Genomic DNA, 24,086 nt, shown 5'->3' with positions numbered 1-24,086 from the left:
CCTCATAAGGCAAAGTTCTGCCCTCTTCGGCAGACTTTTAGTTGTAACTTAGGGGAAGTCTGCCGCATAAGGCATAACTTTTTGCAAAGCCTTGCCTTGTGATTTTTTAATTTGATTTTTATGAGTAAGCCGAAGTTCGAATTCAGAACTTCGGGATATTATAGGCGAAGAGCAAATATTAAAGACCAGTAATTTGAGGAACAAAAACTAAAGACCACCTCCAATGAAGGATGATCGTGCAAATTGCTCAATTTTCATTGTGGGCTAGTAGCCCAATCCAGGTAATTTTCCAGATCCAATTCCTAAAGAAACCCATCCACCATGAATTAGACTCTCTCGACAGTTACCTTCCCACACTATTCCATATAGTAGTTGCGCACCTCAATCATACATACATCCTCCATTAAATTACACAACTTATTTCCTTTCAAAATCAGGGTAAAAGAAAGCAACAGAAAACTCCACAGAATAAGTACTGGAGTAGTAAGTAATATATTTTGATTCGATTCCCATTATCTCCAATTCAAATGCTCGGTGGTTCAATTTCCGGTGGTCGTACTAACGTCCGTGTCGTCGTTGTGGGCGACCGTGCCACGGGCAAATCAAGCCTCATTACTGCTGCCGCAACCGAAACTTTTCCCGAAGAAGTTCCACCTGTGCTTCCTCCGACTCGACTTCCAGCCGATCTCTATCCTGATAATGTCCCTGTTACCATCATTGATACTTCCTCAAGGTTCTTATTATTGTCCATTTTCGAATTTTTTAATAGTAGTACTTGATTTGTTGTTTTTTAATAGCAGTACTTGATTTAATAGTAGTACTTGATTTCGAATTGCTTTATATCATATTTTGATGAATTGCTGTATGTGATATGTAGTTTGGAAAGCAGAGGTAAGGTTGCTGAAGAATTGAAGCGAGCTGATGCTGTTGTCCTCACCTATGCTTGCGATCAGCCTGCTACCCTCAATCGCTTGACTACTTTCTGGCTTTACGAGTTTCGTCGCTTAGAGGTTCTCTTTTTTTCCAATCAACGTATCATATTGTGTGGCTTTTTTTCATAGTTGATGTAGTTATATTGAAAATATGTTAGTTCATTTTTCTAAAGTAAAACTTAGATATTTCCGAACCAAACAAAAAATAGTGAAAGACGCATCATCTTCGTATTGGAATGGTAAAAGGCATGTTTTAAAATATTGGTTGAAATTCACTAATGCCTTAAAAGTTCCAAATATCTTGAGAGGGAGCATATAAGCTTTTTTACGTGCCTTTTTGTTGTAAATGGATTGAATACTGTATTATTAGGCCTATGTCTACGATCATCAATTATTTTTAGTGATGCCACTTTGTTCCTTGGAAAGTCTTGTTAATTTCTTAGTTCATGCAATTATATAGTCATTCCAGTTATCATCACTATGGCAAGTGATTAACGGTAACTTTTTTGGATTGATAATGTACTGTTTAGTCTATATTGAGAAATGAAAATGTGACTTTTGTGCATTTAATCACTTGAATTATCATGTTAGATACGAGTGCCGGTAATTGTTGTTGGCTGTAAGCTAGATAAGCGAGATGAGGAGCATCATATGAATCTTGAGCAAGTAATGGCTCCAATCATGCAACAGTTCCGCGAAATTGAGACTTGCATAGAATGTTCTGCTGCAAACCTAGTTCAGGTGGGTGCAACTTGTTACTAGGGACTTTTTGTTGCAAAGGTTTTACAGTTCAGTAGAATGATGTTTTTTAACCTTTACAGGTACCTGAAGTGTTCTATTATGCTCAGAAAGCTGTACTTCATCCAACGGCTCCACTTTTTGATCATGAAACTCAGGCTCTTAAACCTCGTTGTGTTAGAGCACTGAAAAGGATATTTATCCTTTGTGATCATGACATGGACGATGCTCTCAATGATGAAGAGCTTAATGCATTTCAGGTCATTCTTTATTTTGTTGTCCTCGAGTTTATTAAAACATTCTATTACTTTCTTTATTTCTTATTTCAAGAAACCTTATTTCTAGCATTTTGTGTTTTTAACTTTTCATCAAAATTTGCAGATTAAGTGCTTCAATGCTCCCCTACAGCCTGCTGAAATAGTGGGTGTCAAGAGAGTAGTACAGGAGAAGCTACCTCAAGGTGTAAATGACCTGGGGCTTACATTGACAGGGTTTCTTTTCCTTCATGCACTTTTCATAGAGAAGGGTCGACTGGAGACCACTTGGACCGTGTTAAGGAAATTTGGATACAATGATGAAATTAAGCTGAAGGATGATTACCTTATAATACCGTTCAAAAAAGCTCCCGATCAGGTGACTTTATTTCTGAAGAAAGTGACTATATGAAACTTGTTTAGTCCAAAATAGTATTAGAGCTATAGTTGGCTGTCTGCGTTTGGAAGAGCCTTGGCACTGAGTCTAAAAGGAAAGAAAAATGGGGAATATCAGTAATTTTTTGACAAAGTTTGCACAGAGTTTCTGAGTCATAATCAGATGCTAGGGAACGTCTTTCTCTGTTCCAAAGCTGCTTCTTTTTTCGTTTTTTCTAAGGTTTAAGTTGTCTGACTCAAATATTCTTTGTTAGAAGAAAAACACTGGTGGTATATTCATATTTGTTTCTAGTGCCTCACCGTCTTTCTATTAGTTCGCTTCTAAATAATGTTTGTCTTCTTGCAGAGTCTGGAATTGACCAGCGAAGCAGTGGAGTTCTTGAAAGGGGTCTTCAGCACATTTGACACTGATAAAGTATGACACTGTTTTTTCATGCATTTTATTTATACGTGTCTGTTTTCTTTTTCATGCATTTAATATGACTTGATAATAAAGTGGATGACTTTATGCATACATTGTTGGTAGGGGGTGAGGTTCTGATTAACTAAAGGTTATGCAAGAAGAATGTTATTTAAGTCAAAGGGACAATTATGTCGTCACAATGTAAATTAACCCAGTTAGAAATGAAAAATTAAACTTTAAGGAATTTAATTGAGCCAAATTGCAATTGTCCTCCTTTTAAGATTCCAAAGTGAACTTGAAGAGAATAAAGTGTTAATGGAAGATGGCCAGACGCCAATTGCTAAGCTTCCATAAAGATTCATACTCTGCTCATTGGAAGAACACTAAGAACTTTTCCATAAATAGCTGACATGATCTGGACAGAGATTTAGGATTTATCTTTATTTACATTCTTCATATCTGGATAAAATAGGAGCTCTACCTATTTCTGACTGCATTTTCGATTCCATATTTAAGCCGTGTCAAGTTGCAGGTATATTGTTTTTTCCTTATTTTTGTTTCTTTAGGGTGGTGGAGCAATTTTAGTTTTTCACGAGCCTAACATGTTTTGTATGTCCAGGCTCTCTTCTTATCTGTGTTAGAAGAAGTTGTTACATTACTCAAAACAATTAATATCCTCAGTCAGTACTTCTGCAAAAGGTGTTAAATCTAGCATTGAAGCAGGGTGCTGGATATTTTTGTAGATGCTCACATCATATACCAAACATGGAGGAAATCGTTGAGCCGTTTTTGTCGTATAATATCCCTACCTTTTTCTTATCTGGGTGGTTTGAGTTTGTCTTCCACACTGTTACTTTTCCATATCTAAGTTGTTGGTCTTCCTTTCAGTGACTAAGGGATTTGGACATAGCTTTCTATGTATTACTTTTCTCGTCTGAAATGTATTCTTACACTTAAGTTTTAGTTAGCAACTTGTTTTTGGATAAATCTAGAAACCCCTACAAATGTTATTAGGTAGGTTACTGGAAATTCTTTTGGAGAAAGTTCAGACAAATGTCAGAATTTGGTTGTGTAACAATCCCATTGGAGATGTCAGTGGTCTGTTGATTCTTTCCTGTTTCAGCGAACTGTAAGTTTTTTACTATACCCCCCCCCCCCCCCCCCCCCCCCCCCCCCCCCCCCTCTTCCCCACGCCCACGATATTTTTCTTTCGATGAGGGTCTCAAGATCTTAGTTTCAAGTAAGTTTTTACTAATATTTAAAGAAAGGTAGTCTATGAAGATTAGTAACTTAGTGGCAATGAAGTGGTTGAGTACCATAAGGTCTCAGGTTTAAATTCCAGTGTAGGGAAAAACACTAGGTGATCGTGTCCAAGCCTTGGTGGATAGAGTTACCCGGTGCCTATGCCGGTGTGAGGTAGTAGGTATCCTGTGGAATTAGTTGAGATGTGCGCAAACTGGGTTGGACATCATGGTTATTAAAAAAAATACTTGTAAAGCTGGGATGATTATGCAAATACTTTTGCCAAGCCTTTTACTCTTCGGATAATACCAGGAATTTGAAACTTATTTTCTGTTGTTCTTAAATCTGTAATCTTTGATATACAGGATGGAGTTCTCAGAAATTCTGAGCTTGATGATCTTTTCTCAACTGCACCGGAAAGGTAAAAAGGTTTCTGTGAGCTGTTTGTTGTGAATTATCTATGTTTGGACGGCTTTGCTGCACACCTCCTGCTAATGAATGTACGTTTAATTATTAGGCTACTACTTGTTATAACTCTTGTCGATTCACCGATTGAAGCTGCTTCACCTTTTACATTCATTTAATGCCAAAGGGTTACTTACAAAATTATTTCAGACCTATAAGCTCTTGCTTGGCACATAAAAATTGATCGAATGAGACAGCTTTTAGCAGATTTGTAACACATTTATCGTAAATCTCATATAGGGTGTTGAGTCTTTTTTTTTTTGGCAATTAGGGTGTTGGGTCTTTTCTTAAAATTATCCTTGAATATGGTAGCTCTGAGTAATTTGTGGTGCAGCTAATTGTGAGGATGTGAAGTTTTCAGTCTTTGACTTTACTAGATAAGTTATAATTATGCTTGCAGATTGATTTAGACGACTTCTCATTTCAGTTACCTTTTTTTCTTTTCTATAGGTTCTGTAAAATGTTTTTTCTCATTATCGCCGGTGCTCTTTGTTTGAATCTTATGTCGAGATGTGTTCTCGACTTACCTTCTCTCTCTCTCCCTCTCGCTCCCCCCACCCTTCCCTCTGAGCTGATTGCTGACCTGGCTTTTATGTTTGAAAAATTGCAGTCCCTGGGGTGAAACTCCCTACAAGGATGCTGTCGAAAGAACTCCACTGGGGGGCTTGTCTCTTTCTGCTTTCCTATCGGAGGTTCTTACCGCTAACTTTCTTTCTTCATTCCCCTCTCCCTGGTTGTTGCACTGTCAAGAGGATTTCCTAACTCTTTAAAATTTCTTCCAACAGATCCGATAATATTTTTTCTCAAAATCAGATAATTTGAAGATATACTTCCCTTGCTTTTGTGCCCTGCATGCTTGGTGCAGTTAACTTATTCCAATGCAGAGATGGATCACCACCCAAAACTTAATTGATTTTAATTTCCCTTCCCTTTTTAATTGTTTTAACTGTGTCCAAGGTCATTAGGATATTTAGCTTATAGATTTTGCTCTCTACAATTTCATTAATAAATGGGACTGTGCTAGTCTTTTATTTCTGGTTTACTTTCACGTTTAATGCTAGTAATGTAACAAATTCTGAGCCAAAGGTCTATCGGAAACAACCTCTCTATCTCCCAAGGTAGGGGTAAGGTCTGCGTATACTCTACCCTCCCCAGACCCCACTTGTGGGATTACACTGGGTATGTTGTTGCTTATAATGTAACAAATACTAGTTGACATCTGCTTTTATTGGAGAAAAAAATAATTTTTGTTAAGGCATTCTTTAAAGATCAAAATTGCTAATTCTTGCCGATAACAATATCAGTGGGCTCTTATGACATTGCTGGAACCAGCTCAAAGTTTGGCCAACTTGATATACATTGGGTATAACTGTGGTGCTGCATCAGCACTCCGTCTTACCAGGAGAAGATCAGTCGATATAAAGAAACAACAGACAGATCGAAATGTTTACCAAGGTTTTGTTTTTGGTCCTAAAGAATCTGGCAAATCGGCATTGCTGAAGTCATTGTTGGGAAGGTATCTATTTGAACTTAAGCTAGTAAATTGCTTTTGTTAATAGTAGTTCTTGTTAATGGCTTTTACCCATTTTTCCCAAATTCAATTTTTTGATATAGCAGATTTCTGTTTTTCCTGTAATTGGACAACAAAATGACCATATCTCGCTTTTGTCATTTTTATTTACTATCCTTCATCTGGCTATTTCTGATGCATAACTTTTGTTCACCAAAGGCCTTTCTCGGAAAATTATGCGGCGACAACTGACGAGCACTATGCTGTTAATGTTGTTGACCGTCTTGGGGTAAGTGCTCTCAGAAGATTCATCATCTGACTTGATAGGATGTTAATTTGATCTTTCTAACACTTGCCAGTGTGCTGCAAATATGACGAGGAGCTCATACATGTGTTAGCTTCTATGCACATTATGGATATGCATAGGGTTCATTAAAAGAGCCATGCTTTTCTTGATGCATGGATACTCATCCTGTGTGGTCATTGCATTTGCAACTGTATTCCCTTGTTGAATGCTTTCGAGATTGACATCCAAGTAAATTACCGTCTTACTAAGTATGGCTTTTATTGCAGGGAACTAAGAAAACTCTTGTACTTAGGGAGATTCCAGAAGATGAAGTTAAGATGCTTCTATCTAACAAGGAATCTTTGGCATCTTGTGATGTAGCAGTGTTTGTATATGATAGGTGAGTAATGCAAGATCTGAATGACCAATGGTTTTTAGTGTATAGTTGAATTCATTGGTACGGTCCATCATCTTGAATATAGACAGGTTCCTTCTTCTTCATCGTTTTCATGAGAATGCTTTCTTCTTCTTCTTTTTTCCCCCTTTAGCTCGGATGAGTATTCTTTAAAAAGAGCATCCGAATTGTTGATGACTGTAGCAAGGAGAGGGGAAGTTAGTGGTTTCATGGTGCCTTGTCTATTTGTTGCTGCAAAGGATGATCTTGATTCATATCCGATGGCAATAAAAGATTCAGCGAAGGTATTTACGTTTGTCACATTGTGTTTTGTTTTGTGCAGAAATTGAATGTCCCCCAGCTTTTTTAAAAGAATTACATAAAAAATTATGCTTGGTTTTTGTTTCTATATATGCTTTGCTGATAAAATTTTGAAATATTTGTCCAGATATGTCAGAGTTTTGGAATAGATGCACCTATTCACATAAGTGTGAAGGAGACAGATCTGAACAGCGTGTTCAACAGAATTATCACTGCTGCGGAGCACCCTCATTTAAGTGTTCCTGAAACTGAAGTAGGACGTAGCCAGAAGCGATATCGTCACCTTGTTAATCGCTCTCTTATTTTTACTTCAGGTACTTTGACTCTAATACACCTAAAGATACCTCCAAAGAGAAGTACAAAATGGAACTGAATAAATGAAAATTGGCACTGAAGATAGGCCGGCATATTAGAGCCAATTTTTTAATCAAATTAATGTATTCCATCTGACTCTCAATCCAAATTGCAGTTGTCGCTGCTGTTGCTGTAGTTGGACTGGCAGCATATCGATCTTATGCTGCACGGAAGAATACCTCAAGCTAGGTAATGTCCTGTGTCTAATCGAGAACGGATAGTCAACTTTTTGATCTAATAAGAAAATTTCCCAGCTATTTCTTTGATCTCTACTAGAGAATTAGCTAAATGTCCTTGTAAATAAGGTACACTCAAACTTCTCCTGTTCTCCCTAAGGTTGTTTCTATTTTGTCTATCTGGTCCTATCCATTTCCTGTTGAAAGTATCAGCTAGGTGCTATTTTTCCTTCTTCATACTCTGTTTTAGAAAGCACGATTTACCTTGCTACTGTTTAGTAGTAATGTAATTTTTAGGTGGCAATTGGACTTTGGAGATGATTATTAGAAAAGCTTTGGGAAAACAATTCTGGGAAAAGTTGCTTGTTTGGATTAGTTTTCGAGGAAATGTGGAACATTTGGTTAGAATTCTGGAAATCTGCGTAATTTATTTTCTCATTTCTTTTTTAAAATCAACGTCTCAGTATGAGTAGCAAAGAAAGCAAAAATATAATTTATACTATAAACTTAAAACTTTTACAAAATTTTCCAATGAGTTGAAATCTTAAATGCTGCCCTCTCTATCTGTATATATGTGTGCACACACATAAACAGAGTGTCTTGTGTGTGTATTATACTGCTTCCTTCAAATTTTATGGTCCACTAATGCCAATGTCTTGGGAATAATTATGATAAGAATGGATGACACAATAGGAGAGTAGAACTGAACTTGTTTAATATAAAGGGTAAAGAGGATAACATCTGACATTTAGAATCATTAGTTATGCATGATTATCTGATAAGTACTACTTTCTTTCTTTTCAAATTCTCAAGTTTAAAGCTTTTAATGTTATTTCCGTAAAAATTAAATTGCAAAATAAATATGGCAAGGCAAATAAATTTTCATAATAAAATGAAATTGTTTTGCTACGTTTTCAAAATATGTTGAACATAAAAGGAAGAAGAACGTAAATGCATAATCATATACGAATTACGGTCATCTTCTATCAAATAAACACTGGTTTTAGCAAGAACAGTGGTGGTACATGTTTTAAAATCATCTTACCACGATCTTTTGATGTCATCTTTGAATGCAACATCTGTAATATGTAACATTATAGATAAAAAGATTGTTAAACAAATTATTACTCTTGATGTATAATAAGACTCTCATTTGGAAAATATTGTACTACGATATAATATTTTGAGTGACACCAATGTATAAGTTCGATTAGAATCTAAGTGATTTACCCCATTTGAACATAACGAATATTTCAATTTTACTCGAGTATTTAATTTGCATGTGTACTTGTTTGGCCATTAATAACTTGTAAATGCGAACTTTATTTGAAATACTAGTAACATACTTAAAAACCCGGTTTTAGAAGTATTTCAAGCAAAATAATGATTTTCACATTGTCGAAACACAGCTTCAATTGCTTATACTCCTAAACAATTTGATAGGTGGCATTACAGATCGATGTAACTGGGTTCAGTTCTCATATTTGCTACTGGGATGTAATTGACTTATATTCCTCTGTAGTTATTCTTATACTCCACTGGAGATTTTTCCTCACCTCGAAAAGATAAAAAGAAATTGCTTTAATTCGAAAAAAAACTTGCAACTGTTTGGTAGTTCACAATGTCGATTGAACAGTTACTCCAAAAAAAAAAAAAAAAAAACAAAAGAAAGAAAAAAAGATAAGTTGGTGGGATTATCAAATAGAGCATAAGTCCGTATTAATGGTTGAGCTATGGATTCTAAACTGCAAAAGGGATAGGATCGATTTCTTAATTTAAACATGGATCATTGTTAATTCACTTCAAAAGCTAGCTCTTGAGATGAGGATTATACAACCTCAAAGAATTGAAACTTTTTCTAGTGACTGAAAGGATACTGAGTAATTGCATTTGCCTCATTAGGTTGAAAAGTAATTCTGCAAGATCAAATACGTTCAACATGGAAACCTAAAAGCACCGTTGTGAGTTGCAAGTTCTTTCAAGCTTTTATTTCGTGCACTTGGAAACAATTACCGTGATATGACTCAACAAACACCAATTTGCATTACTGATCTTTTGAATTGAGCAAACAGGGGAGTGTATTTGCACACATCTCCCCCGCCCCCCCCCCCCCGCCCCCCCTCTACCAAACACCCAAAATGACTAGTTGACAATTACTATTAACAGTAAAAGAGCATAAGTTATACATTGTGTCCGACGAATAAACAGACAACAACAACATACCCAGTGTAATTCCACAAGTGGATATGGAAAGGGTAGAGTGTACGCAAACTTTACCCCAATCTTGATAGATGGAGAGGCTCCTTCCGATAGACTCTCCGCTCAAGTAAATGAATGAAAAATAGTTTTAGACAAATTGACTTTACCCTCGCGTGATGCAGACAAGATCTTGCTGGATTTTCCCTAATTGAAAATGTCCAGGATCACAGCATAAAGTCCAAGTACCGCAGCCTTTTTTCTGCAATATTGGGGGAATGAGGCCTATAAATTAAAGGTGGGGGATTTGTTGCAGCTTTGCATAAATACTTGTCTCCATTTCAATGTGCCAGGGGTGCTAGATTGTTCAAAGATTTTGAATTGGACAGACCTAAGATCTTAATTGGAATATGAGTTGATCTGTACATGTTCTTCCAAAGAATTTTAATAAAATGACCAAACTAAATCTGTTAAGACCAAGCCTTTGCTCACGAATCCATACATAATAACGGTAGCAAGAATCTTTGGTAATTGGGAAATCTAATGAAATGTCAAAAATCCGCATGTATTTTCCGTCCCTATTTGTAGTAGATATGTTCGTAGCTATCCCCTTGGAAAAATCTTTGAAATGTCTTTATCACAATTATTGACTCTTTTAGAGTCCCAGTTAACATTATCGAAAGTAAAACTAGTCAAAAATTCTGGTGTTTAGGGAGCATTTAATTTACCATTTACTCCCTTCCTCCCGAAATAAGTGTTATCTTAGCAAAAATTACGCTCATTAAAAAATTAATAAAGAGTTTACTAAGGGCCTATTTGGAAAGCCACCTGGTAATTGGAATTGGGATAATTACTAAGGTAATAATTACTCAGCCTAGTAAAATATAGTAATTACGAGGACTTGTTTGTTTGTCATAACGTAATGACACAGTCATTACACTCAATTCCAATTACATGGGTGGCTTTCTAAATAGGCCCTAAACCACTCCTATTTTGCTGGATGTTTTTTGAGAATTGAGCAATATTAAAGAGGATCACTTCTTTAATGCTAAGAGTATAGTTTTTCCATTTGTCAAATTTTGTCTTAAATTCCTATGCTGACACTTGTTTATGGACAATTTTTTTGGCTAAGATAATATTATTTTGGGATGGAGGGAGTAATTACGAGTGAAATGTATGAGTGGGAAAACTAGCCCATTTAGATAGATTGATGATCCATTCATTTATTAATTTAATTCATTTGACCCGATCGAATCCGGCCATAACACCTTCAATGGTAATTTGATTCCTACATATGTTTAGCAGAGGGTATGGAAAATGATTCTGGAGAAGAAACAGGAAACTCGCGGAAGAAGAATAATATCTCTCTCCTATGAGAAGCTGCACCAATTATTTATCCATATTTTGTTTATAATCTCTGAAGCCAATTCTTTTTACTTATTGAGTTCTAGATAAATTATTTATCCATATTAATATTTTTAGTTTCAAAAATAAAGTATTCATCCATATTGAATTTTTCAATACAAATGAAGGTTTTTGAGACTTTGAACCTAACCGACTGGGTTCTGCCAAACCTGTATTTACAATGCTGGCTCCACCCGCGCTTCCCCTTTAATGAACCGATGACATGAATAGGAATTCGTCGAGTGAATTCGAATACCAAATAATTATTAAAAAAAAAATGAATTAAGGAGAACTCTATAAGTTTCTAGAACCTCATCGTAATTTATACTCCCTCGAGCCCATATATATATATATATATATATATATATATATATATATATATATATATATATATATATATATATATATATAGTTTGAATTTCGAGAGTCAAACTGTTTTATTTTTATCGTGTGTTCGGACATACAGCTTTTAAGGTTTTGAAAAACAATCTACACATTTAGATACTAAATAAAAAGTACTGTAAGTCTCAAGAATTAACAATTTAAAATATTCAAAGGACATATGAATACATCGTGATAAATTTTTTTCTTGTTTGACTCTAGAAATATGAACCATGTCATATAAATTGGGACGGAGAAAATAACTTAATCATAATAAATTATTATAATTTAGTGCGGAGATCGTGATTAAGTAGGGTTCTATAGGTAGGAAGAAGACGAGCGAATCTCATGATTGTAAACAGCCTATGCAAAGATTTCCCAAATCTATGTGTCCCTTTTATATCCAAAATGGATCTTAATTTCTATGGTTTGTGTCATTGGTTGTCTGTCAAATGGGAGATAGATTGTCGAACACACAAGAGAGAGGAAAAAAAAGCAATTTAACTATATGCACGAGTATTGTTAATATTTTTTTATATTATTAATGCAATTTAATTAACCGGTTATAAAAATCAATTAGCTACTTTTCAGGTTAAAATATCAGAGTTTCTATAAAGAATTAATTTGCTACTATAGGTCAACTCAACCAAAATCCTTATATATTTTCCGTGTATAAAACTTAAACGTATAAACTTTAGGTAAAACCATATATGATGTTAGAATATTCCTAAATGCTACACCGATTTCTCCATTTCACTAGTTCGGTATTATCTTCTTATTAATCCGTTTAAAAAAGAATGAGACATTTTTATATTCTTTTACGGATACGCTTTCATTGCCACAAAAATGTTATAACATGTTTTAGACTACAAATTTCAAAATTTTTTATAACCACACAGATATTATAATATATTTAAGATTACACAAAGTTCAAAAGTATTCCTTATTTTATCAAAATTTCGTGCAACTCAATATATGACAAATTAATATAGTTAAACGGATGGAGTAGTTGTTTCCCTCACGTCTACACATCCTTACATCTTCATTTAAATATAGCAGTAATAGTTTCTCATGGATGTCGGAATATTTATTTATGGAATGAAAGTCCAAATGAGTCAATGTCAATATTTTCGCATTTCTTTTGTGATTATGATATAGAGATACCAAATGCATGGCCTTGTGCTATTTGTTTGTTTTTGTTGAGGGAGGAATAAATGTTGGATAACTATTCAATATGAGATCCGCCCAAGTCCAACACTTCCATGGCATTGCTCCAAATCCATTGTTGATGGATTAATAAAACAGAAAGTGGATTGGACTGATGACACATGCGACACGTTGAAATGGATATACACATGCACATGATCCGGTAAGCAGAGGCGGATCTAGGATTTAAATTTTATGGGTCCAATCTTAAGATTTTTAGCATTGAACCTATTATATTTATAAAGTTAGTAATTCATATCTACTATTTATTGCAATTTTAATAATTTTTTACACATAAATTTAGATTCCGCATCGAAAGTTTGGAGTTCAGTTGAACCCCTACCATGTAGGCTAGATACGCCTCTGCCAGTAAGTGTGGGCAAGAATAGGGAAAAAAGGGATTCAATTAAATCCAAGAAATATATATGATATAGCCAGGCATCCACGTGGGGAGAAATAAACATATAAGCCACATAAGATTTGATTTAGAGCTATTCGTAAAAGAAAACTATGCAATGTGGGGACCACCACAAGAATTTTATTTCGCATAGTGTAATGACCCGCCACATTATCATGTCACGTAAGCACTCTTTGACACATATTTTTACCATGTAAGAGGCTTACATAAAGAGAAGACTAGTTTTTGGTGGAATATTCTAGAGTCATGAAAAGTTTCCTTGAAAAGCTCTATTTATTGATTTGGTAGGAAGAATATCTTGAAGTGTCTTGGAAAATTCTAGAGATTACATAAAGAGAAGACTAGCTTTTGGTGGAATATTCTAGAGTCAGGAAGAGTTTCCCTGAAAAGCTCTTATTGATTTGGTAGGAAGAATATCTTGAAATGTCTTGGAAAATTCTAGAGATAAGACTTACTTGTAAATATTGAGGAATTGATACGATAATTACTATTATTTATATTCCGCCCCTACGTGGCTAGTATATATAATGTGTCATTTATTCGTAAATGAAGCAAGCAAATTATTCAAGTCTTGAATAATATAAAAAATACTTTTGTTAAATATTGCTTATCTATGATTCCCTTAACGATCATGAGTGTAGTAAGACTGATTTGACATAGAAGGAAGCGTGAGCAAATCATGCAAGTTCGTGAGCGAGTTGCCAAGTGCCGACAATGCGCTTAATCAAAGTCCAAGGCCTTGATAATGTGGAAAAAAGGTCGTGATTAGGGGAATGGAGATAACGAGGAAGACAACAACGTTACTTAAGCCTGTCAAATGGGCCGGGCCGGGTTGTAGTTAAGGGGCCGGGATTAGGGAGGGGAAAGGAGGTCCGGCCCAGTCCACTAGGCGGATAGGGGTACATCGCTGATTTAATGGGACGGGTCGAATTTTAGTTAAGGGGTTGGGCCGGGTTTGAAGTTACATACTGTTAAACTAATTTTCAATGTTTTGAATTAACTTGACTAGATATATATTTCATTCATGGAGAAAATGGCATATATAGATGTTCAAAGGAACTTAGAATAGTCAGCCTTGTCAGATAAGTCATCAAATGGTGGACATGTTAAACTTATTATTTTTATTGTTGCTATTGTTTAATTTATAAATTTTATATGCATGCCAAGTCTTAAAAAATTTCTTGGAAGAAGTTCACATCCTTTTGTCAGTCATTATTTTTAAAAGTTCTTAAACTGAAAATAATTAACTTTCATCTTGATCCTGATAATATAGAATTAATGCACCTATCCTCTAATTAAAAAGGGAACTATTTTTTGTAACCATTAACAACAACATCATGGCTTTATGGAAAAGCTTTATGGAAAACTTGATGCATAAGTACTTCAAATTTAATCTAATAGTGTCAATTATTACTTGTACATATTAATTTCATTACCATTTTACAAATGTATTCTAATCCATTTGATTATTTTGTTCATAAAGTAGGTAGGAAGTCCCAGAACCTACCAAACATATTCAATTATATATGATTAGTTTGAACCACGCCGGGCTGGTGCCCCGATGGGCCAACACCCAGGCTCACTGGTGGGCCAGGCTATCAGGCTGTCCACCTTGTTCAGTCCAGCCACCTAAAATGTCCCACCTACCTTGGCCCCCTGCCCCTTTTAGTTGGATTCGTACCGAGCCGGTTATGGGCTGAGTTTACCTGGCCCACTTGACAAGTTTACATGTAACAAATAGGGGTTTGCTGCTTGTAAACCTGAGAAGTTGCCATTATTACAGTTTACTTTCATGTTGGATATATACAACCAATATAGTGTTGATATGTTATTAGAAATATGTCATTAAGGCATCAAGTGTAACGACCCGTTTCGTCGTTACTGTGAATTTCGAAGAAAACCGCAACTCTAACTCATTAAAAAGGTCTTCGTCTAGTTATGTTTCTGGAAATCGCTAATTCAATCGAAATCGTTGTGCGCATCGTGTGAGAGATTGAAGTGTGGGCTGCCACAGCGCCAGTATTGGTGCTATAGCGGTGACGCTGTAGCGGTTGAAGAATCGCCATAGCGGTAAGAGCAAGTGACCAGTGAGCCGCCATGGCGGCCACTTAGCTGCCCTAGCGGCACCGCTAAAGCTGTCAACGTACCGCTGGGGCGGTCACATACAATGAAATACCTATTTAAGATTTCATTTCGGGATTTGACCTCATTTTTCCAAACCCTAAATAGTCCAGCCGCCTTTGGAGCAATTATTGAGCCGAAAATGATATTTCCTTGGGAAAGGTAATCCTTCTAACTTCATCCATTCATTCTTCACATTAGTGATCCTCATTAAAAATTCCTCATTTAGAAATCACAAAAATGGGTATCTCAATTTCCTAGATTTAAAGAGATGATTGGCTAGTTGTTCTTAATATGGATTTCATTAAATTATACTCTCTTGTTCATCACCCTAGGATGATTACTAACTTAGTTTCACATTTCCTTACTAGATTATAAATGAGTCTCCTTATGAATCTTGAAAATGGATCTAAAGGATAGAGCTAAAGATGGTAACTTTACCTAGGTAATGACTTATCATAGTTGACTTTATTCATGGGAAGAGGTTGACAAACCGCCTAGTGAAGTTATGAATGAAATCTAGAGGTAGGCTAAGTTCTCAAATTTTCCTTATTAACCTGAAATCTCTTATAAGAATTCTAATGATGATTATCATTCTTGGTCTCATGTTTGTCTCAAAGTTCCTTCGTGCGGATTACGACGTGATGATCGAATTGAAGAATCAACGGATGTTCGTGGCATCCGCTCGGCATTGAGGTAGGTTATCGCTTTCCTTCCGGTAGACTCCGGTTAGCTTCTCATATTCACGTATTAGAAGGAACGGAGAGTGCATGCGTAGGAATTGGAGATTTGGGATGGAATCATAGGATAGTATTGTTGTGCGATTTGTATGTTCAGGCTTGTGGCCTGTAGATTCTTTAGAATTCTTGATTTGGTTTTCTTGAGTATCGGTGGATTTTATGTGACTTGGAAGTAGTAGGTGATACTTATTTTTTAGGTCTCACGATGAGAATTTCCGTAATATGCGATTATTGCGATGTGTTATTAATAGAGAATCTAGTTGATAATTGGAAGGACAAAATACATCAACGATAGTAAATTAATTCTAGACTGGTAGTAATTATGTATTGTAAGTAGAAGATGATTTATCATATAGGAATGGTTGATAGGGAAAGTGGTAACGTTGTGTTGTGAATGATTGTTCTATGGTGTTGGCTTGATGCCATGTGTTGTTGGTAGATGTTGGTTTCTGTTTTACCATCTTGATTATGATGTTGTTGGCGTACCCATCGTTGGTACTTGTGACTCAGATATATTTTTGGTGTACCCACTGCTGGTACTTGTGATTCGGATATATTGATTGGCGTGCCCATTGTTAGTACTTATGATATTGAGCATGATTATTGCTACACCTCGTGGTTTTGTACTTTGAGATTCGTCGTGTGTCAGTGGTTCTAATTTTGGATACAGAGGTTATCAAGGTTAAATGAGATTAGACAAGTTTATCTTATAGTTATAAAGGGTTAAGTTCATGTTTAGCAGGTATTGGAAGGATTAAAGGTTGAACAAATCGATGGGGAATATGTTTTGGGGAAATGTGGGTTTTACGGTTGGACATATGGGCCGTATAATTTTTACGGACCGTATATCTGGCTGACCTCCACCGTAAATTGATTCCAGAAAAGGGTGAACCACTGGTGGGATTTTACGGTCCAATTATACGGACCGTATAATTTTTACGGTCCGTAAAGTTGACCGTAAATTCGGGTCAGCCCAAATTTTTAAGTTATATATATATATATATATATATATATCCGACCCTTACTCATTTTATTTCATTTCCAACATTTCTCAAGTTCTTGAGAGATCTAGAACCTTCCAAATATATTTAACCAAACCCAAGTGAAATCAAAGATCAAGAAGCAAAAATCAAGAGATTCAAGTGTTGGGAGGCTCACTATGTTTTGTAGAATCCAAGAATTCCTTTGGCGTTGAAGTTGGGGTTTCATTCAAGTGGAATAAACTGATCCAAAGCTCATCCTTATATGATAAAAGGTTAGTTTTCACATCTATTACATGTTATTAAGAATGCTTAGTTGTTGAACAACTTGAGTGAGGGAAGAAAGTGGAAGAGGAAGTTCAAATATGGATTTGATGATATTTTGAGTAGTAAATTAACTTGGGTTATAATTGTTAGAATGTTTTTAGTATAATCTTGTTATGAGGGGAAATAATGACGATGAGGGAGTGTTGTCTACAAGTGTACAAAGGGTTGTGTTGAAGTTGTTGATATAAATCGATTATAAGAATGAGTTTTGAGATTAAATTGAATATAACTACTTGGTTATGATATTGTGGATGTTATTATTGTTGTTTGGGAGTTGTTTTGGAATATGGTAGAAGTCGATGAAATAGAGGAAGTGCTGCCTAAATTTCGTTAGCTCGTCAATTATTCTGGTTTGAACTTAAGAGTGTTTTAAGACTTAACCTTAGTATAAATTCTCTTGAATGTAGATTTTGCGGACGTTGAAGGAGAACGTTAAATAGTTAAAAAGACGTAAATGTATGTTAAAGCTAACCCTTCTTTCTAAAGGCATGATTTCTCATTATGAATCCATCCATGATATCCATAACGTTTTAATTCCTAGAAATGCTAGAAGCTCATGATTCTCAAAGTTCTTATGATTTTGTTGATCTTGTTCATCGTCGTTGACCTCATCTCATGACAGTTGACCTCTATGGAAAGATATAAGATGATGATGATGATGTTGTTGTTACTTATTGTATGTACATTTAGCCATTTTATAACACTGAGCCTATATGGCCGGGTATGATATCTATTGCGCGCACACCATTGCAGTTGGGTATAGACAACACCGAGCCTATACGGCCGGGTATGGATAACACCGAGCCTTGTTATGGCCGGGTACGAGTAACACCGAGCCTATATGGCCGGGTATTGTTATTATTATTATTATTATTATTATTATCATCATCATCATCATCTAGTTACTAGTATTATTTTTACTAGTATTATTATATGTATGAAATATTTCCCTTAGAGAAAAGTTAAGTATGCATGACAGTCATCTTAAGAGGTATGGCGAAATATAAAAAGGGTTCTTCTTATCTTATGTTATCTTCATATTTTCCTTATGTTACTATTCATGCCTTACATACTCGGTATATTGTTCGTACTGACGTCCTTTTGTTTGTGGACGTTGTGTTCATGCCCGCAGGTAGACAGACCAGACCCATAGGCTGCTTTATCGGTGATCGCATAGAGGTGCTCCATTTGATCCAGAGCCTCAGTTAGATGGTATTATTCTTTTGTGTACATACTTGGGTATGGCGGGGTCATGTCTCGTCTTTATGATATTTCATACTCTATGTAGAGGCTCGTAGACAGATGTATATGGTTAGATGTTATGTAGCCTCATCGGTTCACATTTTGTATATCGTTTTGGTAGCCTTGTGGGCTTGTATGTATGGGCATAGTCAATGATGTTTATATAGATGTGCCTATATTCGATGGAATATGTGTCTTTGTGGTTCGGGGTAGTTATGAGTTAGCCATATGGCTCATCTAAGTATGATCATGAAAGTATGTCAAAAGGTGCTCGGTGGGGTAGTTTCGGGTACCCGTCAGGGCCCTTTGGTTGCATTATGATAATTATTGATGATGATACATGCATTGCACGCACTCTCATTCTTCATGATATACTGAAGATATTTGATAAAGTACTGTGATGAGCTGGGCTCGTTATTTACTTGCATGACATGAGAGTCTGATATCTGATGTTCGTCCCGGAATCGTAGATTGACTGAGTGTATGGACTCTGCTGGTCCCCCAGGGTAGTGCCGGTGAGAACCCCGTGGGTAAAGATCCGGGATCTCGTCTGTCTGTTGGGCAAAGATTCGGGACGGGTGGCACTTAGACTTCGCGAGCCACCTTGGGTTGTGCTACCGAGATGTCGATATTTCCGTCCGGAGTACATGTGTACACAACATTTGCATGACATTGCATTGCATACATACATTATTGCATTGCATTGCATAGCGGTTGATATTGAGATGATTTGGTGTTGTACTTATAATATTGGATTCGGATTGGACCTATCGGGACTTGGTATAATGGGATTAGATGTCCTACTTAGGCGATGACGTGTACTTGATTACGTTTTGATTGCCTTATTGTCACGACCCGACCTACGGGCCGCGACGGGTACACGAGGCTGACCACCGAGCACCCCTCATTCTATTGCTTAACCTGTCTGTATTCATTTCTCTTATCGTTTATAATCATAGAAAACGACTTTCGTACAGAACATATTTACTTATATAACGTAGGCCCTTTGGGCTATCAAAATAATAGTAATATACATAGGCTTCCATTTACATAATGACTATGGGGCCATACTACCCACACATACGTATCTACGAGCCTCTACTGGAATACTAGACATATGGACGGGACAGGACCCCTCCATGCCTAAAATACATGTACACAAAATGATGTCTCGAAATAGCACCTCCGGAATAAAGGAGGGCTTCTGCAACTCCGCTGATGACTACTGTGAATCGGCACCGTCTCCCTGTCTACCTGTGGGCATGAACACAGCGTCCAAAGAAAAGGACGTCAGTACGAACATTGTACTGAGTATGTAAAGCATGAGCAGTAATGATGGAGAAACATAACGGTACTATATGAAATAACATAAGATGGGAGACATTAACATTCTCTTCATAGTACTTACCTGCTTTCCGTAGGGACGTTCCATGTTCTATTTCGTACTCGTATACATACATTCATATCTTTTACTTACTTACCTTTCGTATCTAGTCTCTTGTCATACTCATGCTCGTACCACGTACTTTGCATATACATGGCCCTTACTCGGCACTTACATGGTATTAACATATCCGTACTCTAATCACTGTCATATACATAGCATAAGCGTACTCGTAAAGATATCATATACTTATCTCATTCGTACTCGCAGGGACGTGATGCATATGACGTAATCATACATATAACATAATCGTATTCACATAGGTCGGTACCATTCGTACTCGTATTCATATAGATTAGTATCATTCGTACTCGGCCCCTCTCGGCTCGATAAGATCGCTAGCATACGTACTCGGCCCTCTTGGCTCGATGGCATTACTGGTATACGTACTCGGCCCTCTTGGGCTCGATGGGACCCTTTGCATACGTACTCGGCCCTCTTGGGCTCGATAGGCATGGGATTATACGTACTCGGCCCTCATGGGCTCGATGGGCTTAGCGGCATACGTACTCGGCCCTCATGGGCTCGATAGACTCGTTGGTACACGTACTCGGCCCTTCTGGGCTCGATACATACATATATACATATATACATATACTTATCATAATGTCGCATATATTTATACACATTTGATCGTTATCCGTATTCGGCCTCGTAGGCTCGACAGCATATCGTATTCGGCCACGAGGGCTCGATCACATCACATATGTCTCATATCGTACATGCATCATCATCTCGTCATAGTACATACATTTATGCATAGACACCATATACTTCATGTACTTGTCATCATACATTATCGTAGGTTCATCGCTATCATTTGTTTCATGAACATGTTATTCTTTCATCTTTAATCGTGTCATAATCGCATCATAAGCATATCATATTTTAGCATTCTTACGTCATATATAACTATGCATATCCTTAACACATACATTTGAACTCAAGACATCTGTATTTATATCGGGGTGACATAAGGTCGTGGACCCCGACTTCGTTATGGGACATTCATGTGTATATTGCCTCACCTTGAAGGAGCAAGCATGAGGTGAGTGGGCATAATGATCAATACCATTAGATTACAGATATAGCGTTATTAGCGTCATAGGAGCATTATACCATAGACCATAGCATCTCTAGTCTTTAGCTTACTATCATTATTATCGTATTCATGCTCATAGCATACTTCTTATCTCGTATAGCTATTCATGAGTGGGGGCTCTTGACTTTCTTGGAGATAGGAATCTCATAGGAGAGGAGGAAATGCATACATGGATTCATGCCTTAGAAGGCCTTACATACCTCTGTCGTTTAGCTTATTCTATCGCTTGCTCGTCCTCCTTTAATGCTCTCGTTTACCTTCAATGGAATTCGTATCAACATTAGCTATATAACCTCATGAAAACGTACTTACTAAGGCTATAGGAATTTGGGCAGCATTCCCTTAGTTTATACTACTTTCCACCATATTCCATATCAACCCTCAATCATTTATAATAATCATCATGATATCACTAACAACAACTGTCATTCATTCATATGATTCGTATTTAATAATTCACTTCAAATTTCCATAATCATGACTAAAAATCCATCGTCGTATTCTTTCGTATCCAATGCTTATTTCATGTTTTAAATGCCATTTATAATGCATTCACACCACAACACAACAACAATCACAACTTGATTCAAACTATCTCTCAAAACGTCACTATTCATCATTCATGACCCATTTGTTGTACTCTTCTACAATCCATGAATCTTAACTCAATAATACTTCAAATAGCATGTAAAGTTCATGAAACTTACCTTAAATGATGGAGGAATAAGCTTGGAGTGGTGATTCACCCTTAGCACCAAAACCCTAGTTCAACTCTCTTGGGATTTCTTGACTTGGAAGACTTTTAATGGGTTTCCTCTACTTGATTCTCTTGATTTCTTGTTATTGATCCTTGATTTCTAGGGATTTCTCATGAGTGAAATGTGTGAAACTCTCTAGAGGTTTCTTGAAGTGTCTTGAAGAAGAATGAAGTGAAATGAGCTTAAGTCCCTTTTAAAAATCCCCCCAAAATCTGATCTTTAATGAATTATTGTCGGGATGAACAGTGGTCGTAAACCACAGTTTACGGACCGTATACTAGTTTACGGTCCGTCCTCCATGGCCGTATTTAAGCATAAGGAAAACAGAAAGTTTGGCTGAAGGACCAGCAGTTTACGACCTGGTTTACGGTCCGTAAACCAGTTTACGGGCCGTATACTGGGTCGTGTTTAACCATTTCAACACTTAACAGAACTTGAGATTTTTGGCAAGCTGGAGGACGATCGCACTATACGGTCCGTAAATCACTTTACGGGCCGTATTGTGCACTATACGACCACTGGCTGGAAATTTTCGCAACTTTATTATTTCCACAAAATTCATGATTGGCCATTCCCGACTTATCAACACATCATATACTCAAGCTCTTCATCGTTCTACTCGTCACTCAAGTACGGAAAGATTCCGAGGTGTCACACTTATACCTGTTGATTATCTTTCAGATCACTCGCAGGATCGCTTATATGTTTGGCTTACGAAAGAATGCAGGATAAGAGTCTTGGTATTATAGTGTCTGATAAATAGATGTATAGTTTTGATCTAGTTGCTTATCTTGCTTATTTGTGAATTCTTTTACTGATATGCGTTTCTAACCATTGTCGACCTATGGTATTTACTCAGTACGCGTTGATCGTACTAATACTGCTCTTGCTACACCCTTTTTGGGGTGTAGAGTGGTTTCAGGTTGTTGATTGTGACATGTTCGGAAATACGCGGTGCCTATCTTGAAGGCCTCCTCCCAATTCATTCCGGCATGGAGGATGAGTCTTAGAATGTGGTAGTAATCTGGATCATTAGTCGCTCTTATACTAGTCTAGACTAGGTCGTGGGGAGTCGGAATGAGTCTGTAATTATTTAATTGTTATAATTGTTTTCAGCCTTGAATTATTAAATGAATTGATTTATCTTTGTTAAGTGTACTTAATTATCTGATTCGTCAAATTGTCTTTATTGATTGAAGTATTATTGAATTGAGGGTTCGCCTACCGAGGAGGGACAGGTAGGTGCCCGCGATCCTAAATTGGGTCGTGACATTAAGTAGGTGGTTATCACTGAAAATGTTCGAGATTACTTAACACAAACGGTAGTTCATTTCCTTTTTAACAAGTTTAATTGTTTCTTTTTACTTCTATTTTTATTTTTTAATAAAACCTTTTATTCAAATTAATTTGCCCTCAATATGTTGGAGTACCTCTTTTGATTCTCTATATCCTCTGTAGATTTAGAGGAAATATTGGTGCTCAACCCATTTCATCACATATGTTTTTTTTTTGTTTGTTGGTATCTTAGTAATTATGGAGTTAATATAATTTATTATACTATAATTATTACTCAATGTTACCCCATTGAAAAGGGTTTCTAACTAAAATGAGTCAATGATAGGCATAACAAAAGTAGATAAAGCTATGAATATGTTATTTTCAGCAACAACTGTAAATATTGTGTTAATAAAGATTTCGAAGGTTTAAACCAATGATCAACTTTTCATGAGAATATGGCTATAACACTAGAACATGCTAGTTTAACTCTGTTATTCTAAATCCTTTCATAAATTGGGATGAGAACCAATATGGAGCCCGTTTGGCTTAGCTTTATAAGTTATTGAAAACAAATTTTTAAAGTTTGTTTTAAGCTTTTTTGAGTGTTTGGCACAAATTTATAAAGCTATTTTGTGCTTAAAATAAGCCCAAAAAAATAAGTTAGAAATTCAACTTATTTTTTTGGCTTATAAGCTGAAAAGCTACTTTTTTTAAAGCTAAGCCAAACGGGCCCATGTTAGGTTACTACTGATTTTTCTTGGGAAAACTACGTATATATATATGTTTAGGAGAAATATTTACGAAACGTGACGATAATTTTCCTTATTTACAAAACATAACAATATTTTACGAAACATGATGAATTTTCATATATTTTTCGTTTTCTAATTTTATTTTCAGAAAATAATTTTTTTTTTAAAAATAATAATTTTAAACTAAAAAAACAATTTTATATTTTTTTTCCTCAAAGGCTTAAAAAATTACCTCAAATTTTTGTGTATGAAAGCTGTATGAAAAA

The 24,086-nt window shown here is 36.2% G+C and overlaps 1 protein-coding gene across 1 annotated transcript; it reads left to right on the top strand.

Annotated features, from left to right (window-relative positions):
- The first annotated feature begins 281 nt into the window (after positions 1–281).
- Positions 282–7,888, top strand: LOC132052185 (mitochondrial Rho GTPase 1-like). The gene is made up of 14 exons (XM_059443584.1): positions 282–733; positions 878–1,010; positions 1,524–1,673; positions 1,754–1,930; positions 2,052–2,303; positions 2,667–2,735; positions 4,331–4,386; positions 5,041–5,122; positions 5,735–5,946; positions 6,160–6,229; positions 6,514–6,626; positions 6,775–6,925; positions 7,069–7,255; positions 7,411–7,888. Exons 1-14 carry the CDS (start codon positions 528–530, stop codon positions 7,482–7,484), a joined length of 1,932 nt encoding a protein of 643 aa, XP_059299567.1. The 5' UTR covers positions 282–527; the 3' UTR covers positions 7,485–7,888.
- The last annotated feature ends 16,198 nt before the right edge of the window (positions 7,889–24,086 follow it).

This window comes from Lycium ferocissimum, chromosome 1 (assembly GCF_029784015.1).
Source record: "Lycium ferocissimum isolate CSIRO_LF1 chromosome 1, AGI_CSIRO_Lferr_CH_V1, whole genome shotgun sequence".
In the NCBI taxonomy this organism is placed as follows: Eukaryota; Viridiplantae; Streptophyta; class Magnoliopsida; order Solanales; family Solanaceae; genus Lycium; species Lycium ferocissimum.
Note: the sequence above shows the minus strand (reverse complement) of the source record. Positions and strands in the feature narration are given on the sequence as shown.

Excerpts from the sequence above, each read along its gene's own strand:
- LOC132052185 (XM_059443584.1), top strand. The coding sequence starts at position 528 with ATGCTCGGTGGTTCAATTTCCGGTGGTCGTACTAACGTCCGTGTCGTC. Across the intron at positions 6,230-6,513 it reads ATGTTGTTGACCGTCTTGGG|GGAACTAAGAAAACTCTTGT; the intron begins GTAAGTGCTCTC and ends CTTTTATTGCAG. Across the intron at positions 7,256-7,410 it reads CTCTCTTATTTTTACTTCAG|TTGTCGCTGCTGTTGCTGTA; the intron begins GTACTTTGACTC and ends TCCAAATTGCAG.